This window comes from Rhinopithecus bieti, unplaced genomic scaffold (genome assembly GCF_001698545.2).
Source record: "Rhinopithecus bieti isolate Rb0 unplaced genomic scaffold, ASM169854v2 scaffold_6933, whole genome shotgun sequence".
Taxonomy (NCBI): domain Eukaryota; kingdom Metazoa; phylum Chordata; class Mammalia; order Primates; family Cercopithecidae; genus Rhinopithecus; species Rhinopithecus bieti.
In genome coordinates, this window is record NW_016805426.1 from 2,181,321 (window position 1) to 2,196,299 (window position 14,979).

The window sequence follows — 14,979 nt, forward strand, 5'->3', positions numbered from 1 at the left end:
ACCCCACCCTGCGCTTAAACAGATCCTTTTCTTGAGGGTGCGAACATTTCCAGGCCCCTTGGGCAGGGTTGGAGGGGCCGAGGAGAGCTATTCGAGGGAAAGGTGCCCCGAGGGGTAGGAAATTAAGTTGGGGCTGCCCGGGCTAGCTGCCAGGCAGCCGTGCTCGCCACGGCGTCTCATAGGGCTCCTGGCTAGTCCGATCCTCATAGGGCGGGAAAAGAAACGTCCCTCGCGCCCCAGCAAAACGTGGCCCTCGGCGGTCCGTTGGAGAGCTCCAGCGGCCGTGAACCCAGGACAGGGTTGGACGTCTGCGGAGCCCGCGGGCACTTTGTGCGGCGCGCCTGGGGAGGAACGCGGAGCTCCCAGGGCCTTAGGTGCAACGGCTGCGCAGAGTCCGAACGAAACGTCCCCAGTGCGGAAAAGAGGGTGACGCCCTGGTAGCAAGACCAAGAGCTTCCGAAGAACGCTGCGCCCTTAACTAGGGGGCCTGGAAGAGATGCCGGTGTGGGCCTGCATTGTGTATTTCTGCGAAAGAGCGAATGGACACGTTTGCTCAGGGTTTTTATGGTTGCCAAAAGGGGCAAAATTCCTCAGTCCCCCAACTCTGTCCCAAGAATCCTTCTCACAGTACCCCTCTCCAGGGGGCCAAGAGGTCCTCCAGGTTCCCGTGGGTTCGCAGCTCCACCCGCCCTTCCTCGCCCTGCATCCCTGAGGAGAGGTGTCCGCTCTGAAGGGCTAGGGGCTGGCCAGGGAGCGAGGGGAGCGGGGCTAACCACGGGCAGTACGAGCAGGCGTCCTCAGGCGGGCCCTCTCCTGGACTGTGATCTAGAAGAAATACAGAGGGACGTGCCGGGAAGCCGCTCTCGCCTAGCCGCGACCCTGGAGAGCGCCCCTCCACCCAAAGGATCGGCCGAGCTGAGCGATCCAGGGCGGGCGTCCGCAGCCGTGAGGCCCCCTGCGCCGCCAGTATGGGACAATCCTGCCTCCTTACACCTTGAAGAACGCTGGGCGACGACTAAAGCTCCTTCCGCCGGCCTGTCACTCCAGGTGACATAGGAGCCACGTGAGACCCAGAAGGGTCCAACGACTCGCCATGCGGCGCACTTTAAACTCTAGCCTGAGTCTGCGACCCCTCCAGCTCTCCAGTCCCCAGCTGTTGGGGACACCAAGCTAGAGCCCTGGCCTCTTTGCCCTGTGGGTCGCTGAAAGCAGGGACTCCTCAAACCAACCGAACCGGGCGCATTAACCCTCTCGCCTTCACCCCGCCGCCTCCCCGTTGAGCCCCAAGGCGGCTCCAGGTGGAACCGGCTGGACTGACTGCGGCGTCCAGGAATCTGGAGTGTGGGCTCTAGACACTCTCCACGGTTCTGGCCCCGGGTCTCAACACCCAAGTCACCTCTTCTTGCTCCTTCACTACACTGCGGGGCCCGTGGGGAGGGAAGGGCCGGGAGACCCCTCGGCGGACCACTGTCCTGGAGGGGTCCCCACCCTGTGCACTGCTGAAGCTCAGGGCGCGCCGGGGCAGGAATGGCCCCGAGTGCGGATCCCCTGCCCTGAGCCTCCCGCTCTTGGCCCGCGCTGCGCCTACCCAGTGGCCCTGGCCCCACAGGGCGACAGCGGCGGCACCCTCCCACGTGCGTCCCAGACCGCGCGGCCTCGCTCAGCTCCCGGGAGCCGACAGCGCTTGCCCCGGTGCCAGCGCAGGGCTTCCCGGCGGCTTGGGGGCGGTGGAGCGGTGGGGGGTGGCGGAGGAAGAACGCAATTTCCTTCTGCACGAGTCTTGGAGACGTGAGCCGCAGCCAGCCACTGCGCTCTCTCCAGGCTTATTTACCAGTTTTAAGTCATTATTGTGCACGAAACATTGTTTCATCCAAATAAAAGCAAATGTAAAAGAACACCTGATCCCAAACGGTGTATGACTGTGTGTATATCTTACCTGGTTACTCCGAAGGAGTTGAATTTTTTTAATGTTTTGGGTACGTAGAGCTCGTATAACTTTGCTCCTGGATCCACAAAATGGTGATTTTGGGGGAGGGTTACCTATCGTGATTAAGAAATATAATCAGGAAGTCGCAGCACACACAATGGTGGCATTGTTATTGTAAAAAAAAAAAAAAAAAAAAAAAAACCTCCTTTCCCTCCTACTTTTGTGTTGCTTTTGCACGTGACTTTTGAAGATTCCTTGATTTTCTTTTCTGCAACCGACCTCCATTCTCTTTTATCCAAGGGCACCAATGAGGCAAATGAAAATTGGTTAGGAGATTCCCTGAGGCAATTAAAGTGGCCCCTTCATCCCACTTCAATACCTTTCAACTTTCATTTTTATTTCAGAATCAGACACTTTAGGGATATGGGTACCCAGATGTAGGTTGCACCCTAAATCAATTAAAGATAGGAAAAAATTCCACACAGTCAGCAAAGCATAAAGCGCTGACAAAAATTGTGACTGCTTTTTTTAAGTAGAGAGGGCTTATGCACTCCAACTCAAACAGGGTCATGAAAATCTCATTATCATCACAAGACTTTTTCTCTATATTGTTAATATTTACTAAAATCTTGACAAAATAAGCCTTTGATCACACTAACTATAGATGTTATTTCATTCCTAAACTTTGTTTAAGCCATGAATTTCATCACTCTGCAGATCAAGTTGGGACTTTGGAATTCTTTAACATAAATGAGGCGAATTGGTTAATTGTAAAATATTTAGATGCTATTCTATGTGTCTAATGATACAGCACAAATTAGAAATATAACAATTGAAAAGTTTTCATCTCATTTTCTGTGTATTCCTAAGTATTATGTCACAAAACTATTGCAGAGGAGTTTGAAAAATTATATGTGTACTATTTATTTTATTTATATTTAGGACATGTGATTACTTAAATCCTGTTGCATTAGTCGTACCCAAGAAAAATGTTCAATTTATTCATACCTATTCCATGTTTAAGTTATCACTTCCCACTGGGAAAAGGAAATGAACCAATGAAAACAGAAGATAAACCATTATCCTTTCTTAATATAGAGACCCTCTAATGCACTATTAGACATACTAGCTTAACAGGAAAGCCGAAGGAGGAAAAAAGGAGGCCAGAACCAAATATTTGAAGAATTTGTACAACCTTCTCTTTACTAGAGCCTTTAAACCAAAACTTGTTTTTTCTTAGGCTACATACGATAGTATTTTTCCATCAGCCTCCTAAGGTCACAAAGAGTAAATCTAAATACATTCTCTCTTTTTATTGTTTCACCTTTTTTCCTTATCTTCTATCCCCAATTAAAGCACTTAATGGCTAATGTATTGGGAGCCCAATGACCTCAGTCACTGCTTCATCACTAGTTATCTGTGTGACCTCTGTAAGTCCAGTGACCTCTCTGAGCCGTTCTTTCCTCTTGGGCAAAACGAGGGGATTGGACTAGATGTTCTGTGAGGTCCTTTCAGACCCTAAACAGTGCTCAACAATAGACCCCACCCCAAAGCCATCAATTGCTTTATATGGTATTCTGCCAATTTGATATAGCAATCAAATTCTGAGGTCACAGAGGATAAAAAAGGATTAAGTAAAGGAATCTGTCGGGAAAGGGTGGTAGGGCCTTCTTTGCCTCACTGCCCTCAGTGAAGGTATCGTTCAGGTCATATGTCTGCCTTCTTTTGATTATTATCGTGTTTTTGCGTTTACTGTATGAGTTTTGTGTTGCCCATAAAAGTGTGGGGGCTCTGGTGAGAGTATCTATGACTGTCCTTCTGAGAAAAGCCTGGGGTTATTGAGATGGCTTGTGAAAATAACTAGAGTTCTCAATGAGTGTAGTGATGTGTATTGGTTCACAAAATATCACCACCTAACAGAGCACTTTCTCATACATTTCTAGAAATTTCAGAAACACACTATTGCGATTGACTCTTATATAATTTGAAGGAATTTCAAGCTTCCTTGACAACAAAAGAAAAAAATAGTAGACTGCAGGGCATATTTGTAAAAGTACATGAAGGCCGGGCGTGATGGCTCATACCTGTAATCCTAGCACTTTGGGAGGCCGAGGCGGGTGGATTGCCTGGGCTCAGGAGTTTGAGACCAGCCCAGGGAACATGGTGAAACCCCATCTCCACTAAAAATACAAAAAAAAACAACAACAACAAAAACGTGGTGGCATGCACCTGTAATCCCACCTACTCGGGAAGCTGAGACAGGAGGACTGCTTGAACCCAGGAGGCAGAGGTTGCAGTGAACCAAGATTGCACCATTGCACTCCAGACTGGGCAACAGAGCGAGATTCCGTCTCAAGAAAAAAAATAAAAGGACATGATGTCTGAACTCTTCTAGGACATTTATTGAAAGAGCCGAGGTGGTTTGCTTGTGGATGTTCCAGTTTTGACTAACGGCTTCTTTCTCCACTGAGAAGAATATTCTGACGAAAGTCATTCCCAACTTCTGCAGCTACTGGCTTGTACATCTGGATGCATGGTATCACACCCTTCACTTGTGAATCTTACTGTGTATTAGGCATCATATTTTAGACTTTGTGGCCTCAATTCCAGCCGTTTTGAGAGCTGTAGTCCAGAGAGATTAAATGACAGAGGCCTTTTAAAGGACAGAGTTACAGAGCAGGGACTGGCTCTCAGGCCCTGTTAAAGACAGCAGAAAGGAGACAGAGGATTTATTTAGTACCTACTTTGCTCCAGACACTATTCCAGGTAGTTTTTACATCTATGATAACATTTCATAACTCCTAGTCTATATTATGTGTAATATCCCTTTTAAATGCTTTAAAAATGTTTTAAATATACATTTCCTTACACATAAAGCTGAGTCTTCATCCACTGTCACTGTCATTGAAACACAGGTTGTGTCTCAGTTTTTTCTTGTGGAAGTTGAGTTGTCTAGACTGTTTACACTTTCTAATTTAACCCCTTTATGACTGAGGGTATCTACTGGCAAACACACACACACACATCCCAACTGGGTGCAGTGGCTCACACCTGTAATCCCAGCCCTTTGGGAGACTGAGGCAGGAGGATCGCTTGAGCCCAGGAGGCAGAGACCAGCCTGAACAACATATCCAGACCCTGTCTCTACAAAAAATAAAAATTAGCTGGGCATGGTGGCGTGCACCTGCAGCCCCAACTCCTCAGGAGGCTGAGGCAAGAGGATTGCCTGAGCCCAGGCAGTTGAGACTGCAGTGAACTATGATCATGCTACTGCACTCCAGCCTGTGTGACAGAGCAAGATCATGCCCCAACAAACAAACAAACAAACAAACAACAGTAAACACAGTGTAGGTCAGGGATGTGGGTCTGTGACCCTAGAACAGTATTTCCTCTGTGAATGATAACTGGCCCGAATGAGGTTGAATTTGACGTAGTGTAAAAGGATTAAGAGTCCCATTGAACTTGTATTGCAAAATAGACTAAACAAAGTAAAACAAGTGACCAAAAATCCCACATCAAAAAGCAGTTTCATCAATAAGCATGATGGGCAATTTGTTACATTCACCCACTACTTTAATAAAAGTACCCAACCATGATATACAAGAGGAGAGATACCAGTATTAGGGAACTGGACTATCTCAGCTTTCGTGTAGCTTCAGAATCGCCATCCTATTTATTTTCACTGTGTAAGTCGCTTTAGATGATCTTAGTACAGAATAAATCATTATTATCATGATCAAAGAAGTGATAGTTATTAGATCTACAAAGACTTGATTTGCAGTGCCATCTACTGGAAACAGACATTGACTTGCTTTTAGATGTTTTAGATAGCTTTTTGTTGTTGTTTATTTTTTAAAAAATAAAGAATGTTGAAGATACAGATATCAGTACTAAGGGAAGAATTAGGTTCTTACTATATTTGATTACAGATGATGGCTTAGAAGCCTTGGCTACAAATAAGCTGAATTGTATTCATATCAAATCATTCATCCTTTGAATGTTATACATAGAGTACTTACATGTTTCTTTGAAAAGTAACATTGCTTCCATTTCTTAAAATGAGTCACTTAAAATAGTTTTTAACATAGCACTATGGTTTTTTTCTTATCCCTTTAAAGATTGATTTTTTTTTTTTTACCCTTGTAAGTGCCTCTGAAATGGATATTGTTGCTGAATTCTTGGAGATTTTCATTTTAATTTCATACCTTGGGGTGGGGTGAACTCAAAAGATTTTCAAGGTCTCCTAAACCAATTTTTTGAAGAGAAACTTACATAAATTAGATATAGAGGAAAATTAATGAAAAATAAAAGCAAATCTCTGCTTACATTTTTCTCATTCAACAAATATTTATTGAAGACCTGCTATGTGCCAGGCACTGTTTTAGGATCTGAAATACGGTGAACAAGACAGACGAAGTCCTGTTCCGTGACACTTATAGTTCATCAAGGAATAATCAGCACCAAAGAAATGAATATCTAATGTGTCATGTGGATGTTAGTCCCATGGAAAAGAGTAAAGCAGGGGGAGGCACAGGAAGTGACAATGACTACTATGGTGTTGGGGGAGGATGACATTTTTTATGAAGTGGGTCAGGGAAGTGGCATTTGAACAGAGAGCTCCAGAGAGTGGGAACAGTAAGTACAAAGACCTTGGTGTTGTCTTGGCTCCATTTGAAAGAAAGAATAAATTATACAAAAGTTTGATGATATTTAACACCATAGTCATAAGCTATTAACTTGTAACTTCTAACTTAGCAAGAAGTGCTAGTATTCCCAGATGGGAAACCACAACAGAGTGGTCAGTTCAAACACATACAGCAAATCCAAGCGTTCCCCAAGGGATCAAACCCAGTTTCCCTGAATTTAGATTCTTTCTTAGGTTGAATGAGCCACAAAGGTCACCTGGTCTGCCATCTCTCTCATGCCCAACTCCTCTCTACATTATCTATGTTAGTCTGTTTTCACACTGTTATAAAGACATACCCAAGACTGGGTAATTGATTTATAAAGGAAAGAAGTTTAATTGACTCACAGTTCCACATGGCTGGGGAGGCCTCAGGAAACTTACAATCACCACCGAAGGGGAAGAGGCATGTCTTATATGGTGGCAAGAGAGACAGAAAGAGCAAAAGAGAGAGAGCATGTGTATGTGAAGCGAAGGGTGAAGAGCCCCTTATAAAACCATCAGATCTGGTGAGAACTCACTATCACAAGAACGACATGGGAGAAACTGCTCCCGGGATCCAATCACCTCCCACTGGGTCCCTCCCTCAATACATGGGGATTATGGGGATTATCATTCGAGATGAGATTTGGGTGGGGACACAGCCCAACAAATGACCATGCAGTCTGTTTGAACACCTCACTCCTTACTCCCTCCAGAGATAGCTCATTCCATCTTTGACTCCTCTTGGTAAATTCATCCTTACACTGAACTGAAGCCATTTCTCTGTTCTGTAGTGCTTGGGTGGCTTGCATGGCAATGGGGGAAGGCAAAAGTGTCACCCTCTTCCTATTCCTCCTTGGACAGTGGCCTCTGTGATCAGGAAACCCATGTAAACGTCCATGTAAAGCTGGCATTGTAATGGACCTGAAATGAATCCATCCATCATCATTCATCACTCTGATCTCACCTACATAAAAACTCCTCAAGTACAGAATGGTTAGTGGAACGGTGTTTTCTCTAGGTCTTTAAGCCAATGGAAACAAAGTAGTTCATGCAACTGAAAGACCCCAGTGTTTAAGTGCTCTCACTCACCTTTCATTCCTTTCTTGGTTTGCATTATGCTGAATCAGAAACCAATTTCTTAGGGATAGCACAAATGAAAAAATCTAGAAAATATACAAATGCATCTGAGCAAACAATAGAGTCCACTTGCTAAAGACACACTTCCTTAAGTCAGGGAATTAATTACAACAGTTAACATTGACTGAGCACATACTCGGTGCCAAGCCCTCTTCCAAGGGCCTTATGTATCCTACCTCATTTAACCCCACAGCAAGCCTGTATAGTAGGCAGTGTTACTGTCCCCACTTTATAGACAAAGAAACTGAGGAAGGGGCTGAGAGTGATTAAGCCAGCTGGTTGTAGATACATGACTAGTAAGTGTTGGAGCCCAAACTTTAACTCAATCTGACTCCAGAGCCTGGGCACATTATCCATAAACTCCATTCCCACGATTTATGAGAGTAGAGATGCCAGAGACTGAGGATAATGTATGGGATGGAAGATTGAAGGAACGTGGATCATTTAGCAACAGAAGAAAAGGCTAAAATGAAAAGGAAGGCCAGGGCAAGCTCATGAGCAATGCCAATGCTAATTTTTTTTTTTTTTTTTTGAATGGGTTGAAAATAGAAGGAATCGTGACTGTGGCCTGAATGGAACTAAGTTTGAGAATAAAAAGTGACGAGGATATTTGGAATGTGATAATAGCAACAAGAATACGACATTACATGCCAGGCTCTGTACCAAGTGCTGATGTTCATTTGTCGTAATTTAACCTCATTGAATCCCATGAGATAGTTACTGTCGTCATACCCACTTTGCGGATGAGGAAACCACGAGCTGGAGGAATTAAGTAGCTTTTTGACATAACCAGCTAGAGAGTAGCCGAGCCATTACGTCAGGAGTCCATTGAGCAAGCGAAGCTTTATCAGTACTTACAGTCACTCCCCATTGCTCCCATTACCGCCTCAGCTCCACCTCCTGTTAGATCAGCGACAGCATTGGATTCTCATAGGAGCACAAACCCTATTGTGAACTGTACATGCCAAGGATCTAAGTTGCGTGCTCCTTACAAGAATCTAATGCCTGATGATCTGAGATGGAGCTGATGTGGTGATGCTAGCACTGGGAGCAGCTGCAACTACAGATTAACATTAGTAGAGGGTCCGACTGCACAGAGACTGTAATAAATCAACTGCTTGCAGACTCATATCAAAACCCTATCAGTGAGTGGCAAGTGACAATTAAGCGTCATCTGGTGGCAGGCTTTACAGTGGCAGGTTAGTTGATATACTTCAATCGTACAACTGCATCTGGTGGCCTTATAAGTATGTTTGAGACAACTTCAAATCTCCATACGTTCTGGGTTAAACTCAAGGTGGAATATCCTCAGATTGCCACAAAAACACTGAAGAGCCTGCTTCCATCTACAACCCCCTATCTTTGGGAAGCAGGGTTTTCTGCAGTGATAGCTATCAAAGTGAGATTACAGAGTAGGCTGAACATAAACAACACACTTAGGGTGTCACTGTCTCCCATCACTCCCAGATGGGACCGTTTAGTTGCAGGAAAACAAGCTTACAGCTCCCACTGATTCTACATCATGGTGAGTTGTATAATTATTTCATTATATATTACAATGTAATAGTAATAAAAATAAAGGGCACAATAAACGTAATGCTCTTGAATCATCCTGAAACCATCCCCCACCACCCACCCATGGAAAATTGTCTTCTGCGAAACTGGTACCTGGTGCCAAAAAGGTCTAAGACCACTGCATCACGTTACATGGCACATATATGTTCTCATGTTCATGTTATTTAAGAGTCAAAATCATTTGTGTTGATTGAAGTTTGGGCTACCCTTAGGCACTACTAAAATCCAGTGATTATTTTCTGTTTACAAAATTCACCAGAGGCCTTTGGAAACCCCCATGGTTCTGTTGGATGCACCATGAGGCAGCATGTTAGAATGGAGGGAGCCTGTACATGGAAGACAGATGATCTTGGACTTAGATCCCAGTTCTGCCATTATTAGTTTCATTTCTTTCCTCTCTCTCTCTCTCTCTTTCCCCATCTCTTCCTCTTCCTTACCCCCTTCAGTTTTCTCAGCTTAAAAAAAAGGACTAAGAAAACCTACCCCTACCCTACCCACCAAAATATTATAAAGACTAAATTTCTGTTTCAGAGAGGGAGACTGGCACTTAACGGAGGCTTCAGAAGTACGACCTCCTCCATCTCCCCATCTACTCATCTGTCACCTGTTTAAAATACACATCGCTCATAGCATTTTAGTACAAGCTTATAATACTCTTCAATACACATCCAATAATTCTATATTGATGATAAATCAGATCATATCCCAAATTTGTTTTCTACATTTCCATGGACTTGCACCCTCTGTAATTCCTCTAATTCCTCTTTCAGCCTTCCTTTCTGGTTTTTTCTATTCTCTTTGTTTTATTAGTCAATAGTTACACCTTCCTGACAATGCAAATAAAATATTCCAAACAAGAATGTAGCTAGCAGCTGATTCATAAGATATTAAAAGGCCTTGAGTTATATTGCACTCATTGAAAACAAAGCCTTCACATATACCAATGCTTTATTACTTTCGTGAAACTTAATCTTTGTCAAACCCTAAAAGGACAGCTAATTTTAAAGACCAATTTGAAAAGCAGACAATGGGACTGATAGCACATTCCTAAACAAATTGTTATAAATTCACATGAAGCCAGCCATGGTGGCTTGTATCTGTAATCCCAGCTACCTGGGAAGCTGAGGCAGGAGGATCACTTGAGCCTCAGAGTTCGAGGCTTCGGTGAGCTGTGACTGTGCCACTGCACTAGGCCTGGGTGACACAGCAAGATCCCCATCTCTTAAAAAAAAATTCCTGGCCGGGCACGGTGGCTCAAGCCTGTAATCCCAGCACTTTGGGAGGCCGAGACAGGCAGATCACGAGGTCAGGAGATAGAGACCATCCTGGCTAACACGGTGAAACCCCGTCTCTACTAAAATTACAAAAAACTAGCCAGGCGAGGTGGCGGGCGCCTGTAGTCTCAGCTACTCGGGAGGCTGAGGGAGGAGAATGGCATAAATGCGGGAGGCAGAGCTTGCAGTGAGCTAAGATCCGGCCACTGCACTCCATCCTGGGCAACAGAGCGAGACTCTGTCTCAAAAAAAAAAAAAAAATCCCATGAAATGAGTAGTAACAGAATAATACTGCAGACCAGAGTAGTGAACAAAAGAATAAAGAATGAAGAGACCTGGATTCAAATCCCATGATGTCCTTAAATAAATTATGTGCAAGTCAATGAATTTATCTGAACCTCAGATTGGCCATCTGTGAAATGGACATAATTACCACTTACTGGCTGGGTGTGGTGGCTCACGCCTGTAATCCCAGCACTTTGGGAGGCCAAAGCAGGCAGATCACTAGGTTGGGAGTTCAAGACCAGCCTGGGCAGCATAATGAAACCCCGTCTCTACTAAAAGTACAAAAATTACCCACGCATGGTGGCATGCACCTGTAATCCCAGCTACTCGGGGGGCTGAGGCAGGAGAATCACGTGAATCTGGGAGGCAGAGGTTGCAGTGAGTCGAGATCATGCCACTACACTCCAGCCTGGGCGACAGAGTAAGACTCCATCTCAAAAAACAAAAGAAAAGAAAAGAAAAGAAAGAAAGAAAATAAAAGAAATAACCTCTTACTTTATAGGATTAAGAGGAATTAGGAGGGTGCAATATGCCCACTGACCAGAGCGGAGCATTGAGTTGGGTGCTCAAAAACATTTTTTTGCACTCCCTTTAATAATAAAATAAGTTTCCAATTCTAGCCCATAGGAACAGGCTAACTGGGAATTCAGAAATGGAAGAGTCTAGCAAAAAGTCTCAAAACCCAAATTGAATCTTGATTCATGTGAATTTGGAGAAACATCTTAATCAATTTTTGTCAAAGATAGTCCCCAGGAAAAGTGACACGGATAATGATGGTTACCTTGGTGCCTTCCTCCTACCTGGGGCATGTTGTAAGACAATGCTATCACTGGGGTCATTGCAACTTATTACTGCTTTATTCCAATCATCGTGCTAGACACGGTTTGCTTTTGTATGTGTTCTCTTGTTTCCAACCGCTTTGGTCTCTTAGGAAGTACAGAGCTACAGAAATTTAAGGTATGGCTGGCATTTCTCCAGAGTCTTTTGTTGGCATGCCTTTAGCTTCTAAAGAAAAGAAGGAGGAGAAGGAGAAGAAGCAGAAGAAAAGGAGGAGGGGGAGGAGGAGGATAAAGAAAGGAAAATTTGGAAAGCCAGGAAATTATTTCAGACAGAAATATCTCCATCTCTTTTTCTCTTGCCTCTAAATAGTATAAACCATGTTGAATGAGCCAATATTTTCCAGTTTAAAAAAATACCAGGTGTTTTTTTTCTTGCTTTCCTTTTGCCAACTAAGAAAAAATGTTTAGCAATTTTTTAGTAGTGAAAAAATACATGTCTGAAAATTAGAACCTGAGTTCTATATACCACAGTCATTGGTACATAGAATGAGCTCCATGAATGTTTGCAGAATTAGGTCCTGGCTTTGGCATTGACCTGAAGGAAAACTACGTGGTAATATGTCTCCTTCTCCCTTTCTGTAAATGAGAGTGATAATATCATGTGCACATTTTTGGAAAGATGGTATGAAAGTCATTACAGTTCCACCACTTTCTTAGCTTCTTGGACCAAAACGGACAATGAAGATTTCATTTTTTGAAAGCAATGGTTGTTTATGTAGCTTCCGAGTGAGTGATGTGCTCCACAAATCCATTGTTTGCACTCCTGGGTTTATTTACTTTGAGTTTTGTCATTCTGGAACAGGAGGAGACATCCTGCTGGGGAGAAGCTGCAGGGGTGAGCTGCAGATGCTTTGAATAAGAAGGCTATTTTCATCAAGGTAATTTTAGTGACGTAAGAATCTGGGGGATGCTGGGGCTTGCCTGGAGACTCTCAAACTGGAGAACCCTGGGCGTAGAAGGAAAGATCTCAAAGTCGTTCTCATGGCCAACTTTACAGCTTTGCCAGCTTCAAAGAGCCATCCCAACGCGAACCATGTTCAATACTCTTAATGTTGCTGGATTGAGGGGGTGAACCCCAATATGGTCAGGGGCCCACTCCATCCCAATTTTCTGCTCTGATATTTCTTCACAGTATGTTACACCATATTATTTTATTATCAGTCACTAAAGACAGGTATCTTTTCTTTTTTATTGACCAGTCTATTTATAAACGGCCACACCAGTGATAACTGTACTTTAGTAACAATTCCTGACAGTTTCCTGTTTTTCGTAGTGCATTCTAGTCTTGTTTCGGCAGATGCTGGTGCCTTATTCAACAGATGCTGCTGGGTGCTTTGGGCTCCACCTTCAAACACGCGCTGAATTGTTGAGTTTTTACCTTTTGAGCACTGCTTCCCTCTCGCCCAAGTCATCAAGCACCCCCAGACTCGGATGAGCTCATGGCAGACACCTCCTCACTGGGCTCCCTGAGTCCACTCTCACATCCTACCCTTGGTTCACGACACAGAGGCAAAAGTGTGAGCTCTCAGAAAGTGAGTCAGATCACACCAGTCCCGGCTCAAAACGCTGCAGCGGTTTCCCACCCGACTGGAGGTGGAGCTGAAGTCCTGGGCACAGCCTGTTTGCTTCTGCTGTCCGCTTCCTCTCCAGCTGCTTTGTCTAGTAAACTTGCGTCCGGGCGCTGCTGGGGCCACTCCAGTCGAGGTCTAATGCTGTTCCTTGCACAGGCGGACTGTGCTCCTTTCTCAGAGCCCCTGCATCTGCTGCCTTCTGTGCCTGGGATACTTTTGCTCAAGATGTTGGCTTGCTTGTTCCTCTATCCCCTCCAGGTTTCAGCTTCTCTGATCACTCTATATTTGCAAACTCTGCATCCCCCACGGCCCTATACCCTGCTCTATTTTTCTGACTGATACTTATCATCACCAGTATCATGTTGCTTTTTCCTTATGAGTTCTGTCTCTCCTACTACAACAGTACCGTATCTTCTGTATAGCTGTATCCCCAACCATTAGAACATGATCTGCCTCGCAGTAGATACTTAGTAAATATTTGTTGAATAAAAGAGGAAAGAAGTGCCACAAACACAAAGCCTGTCTCTGAATAAGGCTGATATGAATGTTTTGATTAATGATAGACTTCATATAATCTGCATTTGTACACAAAGCAGGAACGTATTCAAGTGCAACACGCCTTCAGAACACTTGAGTGAGAGGCGAGGGTGTGCATTGTTGTTTAGGAAGGCTCTTGTACATAAGCATGGGAGAAACAGAGAGATGTCTTGCAGTGAAACACTTTGCCTTATGAAAAAATAACCTCATTTGTTTGATCCTTGCCATGGTTCCAAAAAGGATTTGAGGCCAGAGTTGCAAATTGTCTTCCTTTTTCCCTTGAAGTTTCTATGCTTCCAAAAAAGAAAAAAAAAATGTTTTGAAGGACTTTTGCTCTCAAATTTTAAAATAGATTTCCAAGTAGATTGCAGGCATGATCTAAGTCTTGCCTCAATTACCTTAATAGTCCTGTGATTACAATGCCACATTTATAAACCTGCACTTATATAGAGTGGATCCTTTAAAAACCCAGTGAAACCCATTAGGACTGACACATGCAGGAACCTCCAGGAGTTAAGGGTCACTGCCGGATGTCAGCTCAAACCTTCCCAGTAACTCTGCTCTCTTAGAAGACCAGGGCTCAGCAGCAGGAGACATTCAACTTTCACTTGTTGCCCCGTTCAGCAAAGCAAGATCCTAAATGAAAAACTGACCAATGTAAATAGCAAGAAACCAGCTTCCCATCCAACTCACATGTAAGTATCTTGATCTACATCTCAATATGGTTGAAATGCAGGCCATGTTCCTTCTCTTATTTTATAGGTCGTTGCAAGTAGAGAGAAACAGGAGCATTGAATACACTAAGATGACTACTACATAGATTAGTAAAATGTAATAATGTAAATTCTGCTAGTTAATGTCTAGTCTTTAGTAATTCTCCATGATCATGTACAATAATTCTACACAATTGGGCTTATGTGGTGTCATGCAGGATACTGAACCACAATTTAGGTTTGCATTCTGCGTCCTGTTCAGCCTTTCATCGGCTATAAACTTGAATGACGGATTGAACCTCTTGCACTCCAAGTTTCTTTGTATTAAAAAAGACACAGAAAAAAACCAAAGTTGTCAGTAAGCCTTATAAATCTAATAATTTCTATTTCACTCTCCTACTTAGATGCATAGTGTCATCCAGGCTCAGAGATCTACAAAGCTATTCTGATCC

General features: G+C 43.8%; 1 protein-coding gene across 1 annotated transcript; it reads left to right on the top strand.

Annotated features, from left to right (window-relative positions):
• The first annotated feature begins 51 nt into the window (after window positions 1-51).
• On the top strand, window positions 52-1,903 carry LOC108529894 (collagen alpha-2(I) chain-like). Its single transcript, XM_017872431.1, has one exon. It carries the CDS (start codon window positions 565-567, stop codon window positions 1,054-1,056), a length of 492 nt encoding a protein of 163 aa, XP_017727920.1. The 5' UTR covers window positions 52-564; the 3' UTR covers window positions 1,057-1,903.
• Window positions 1,904-14,979: the final 13,076 nt, after the last annotated feature.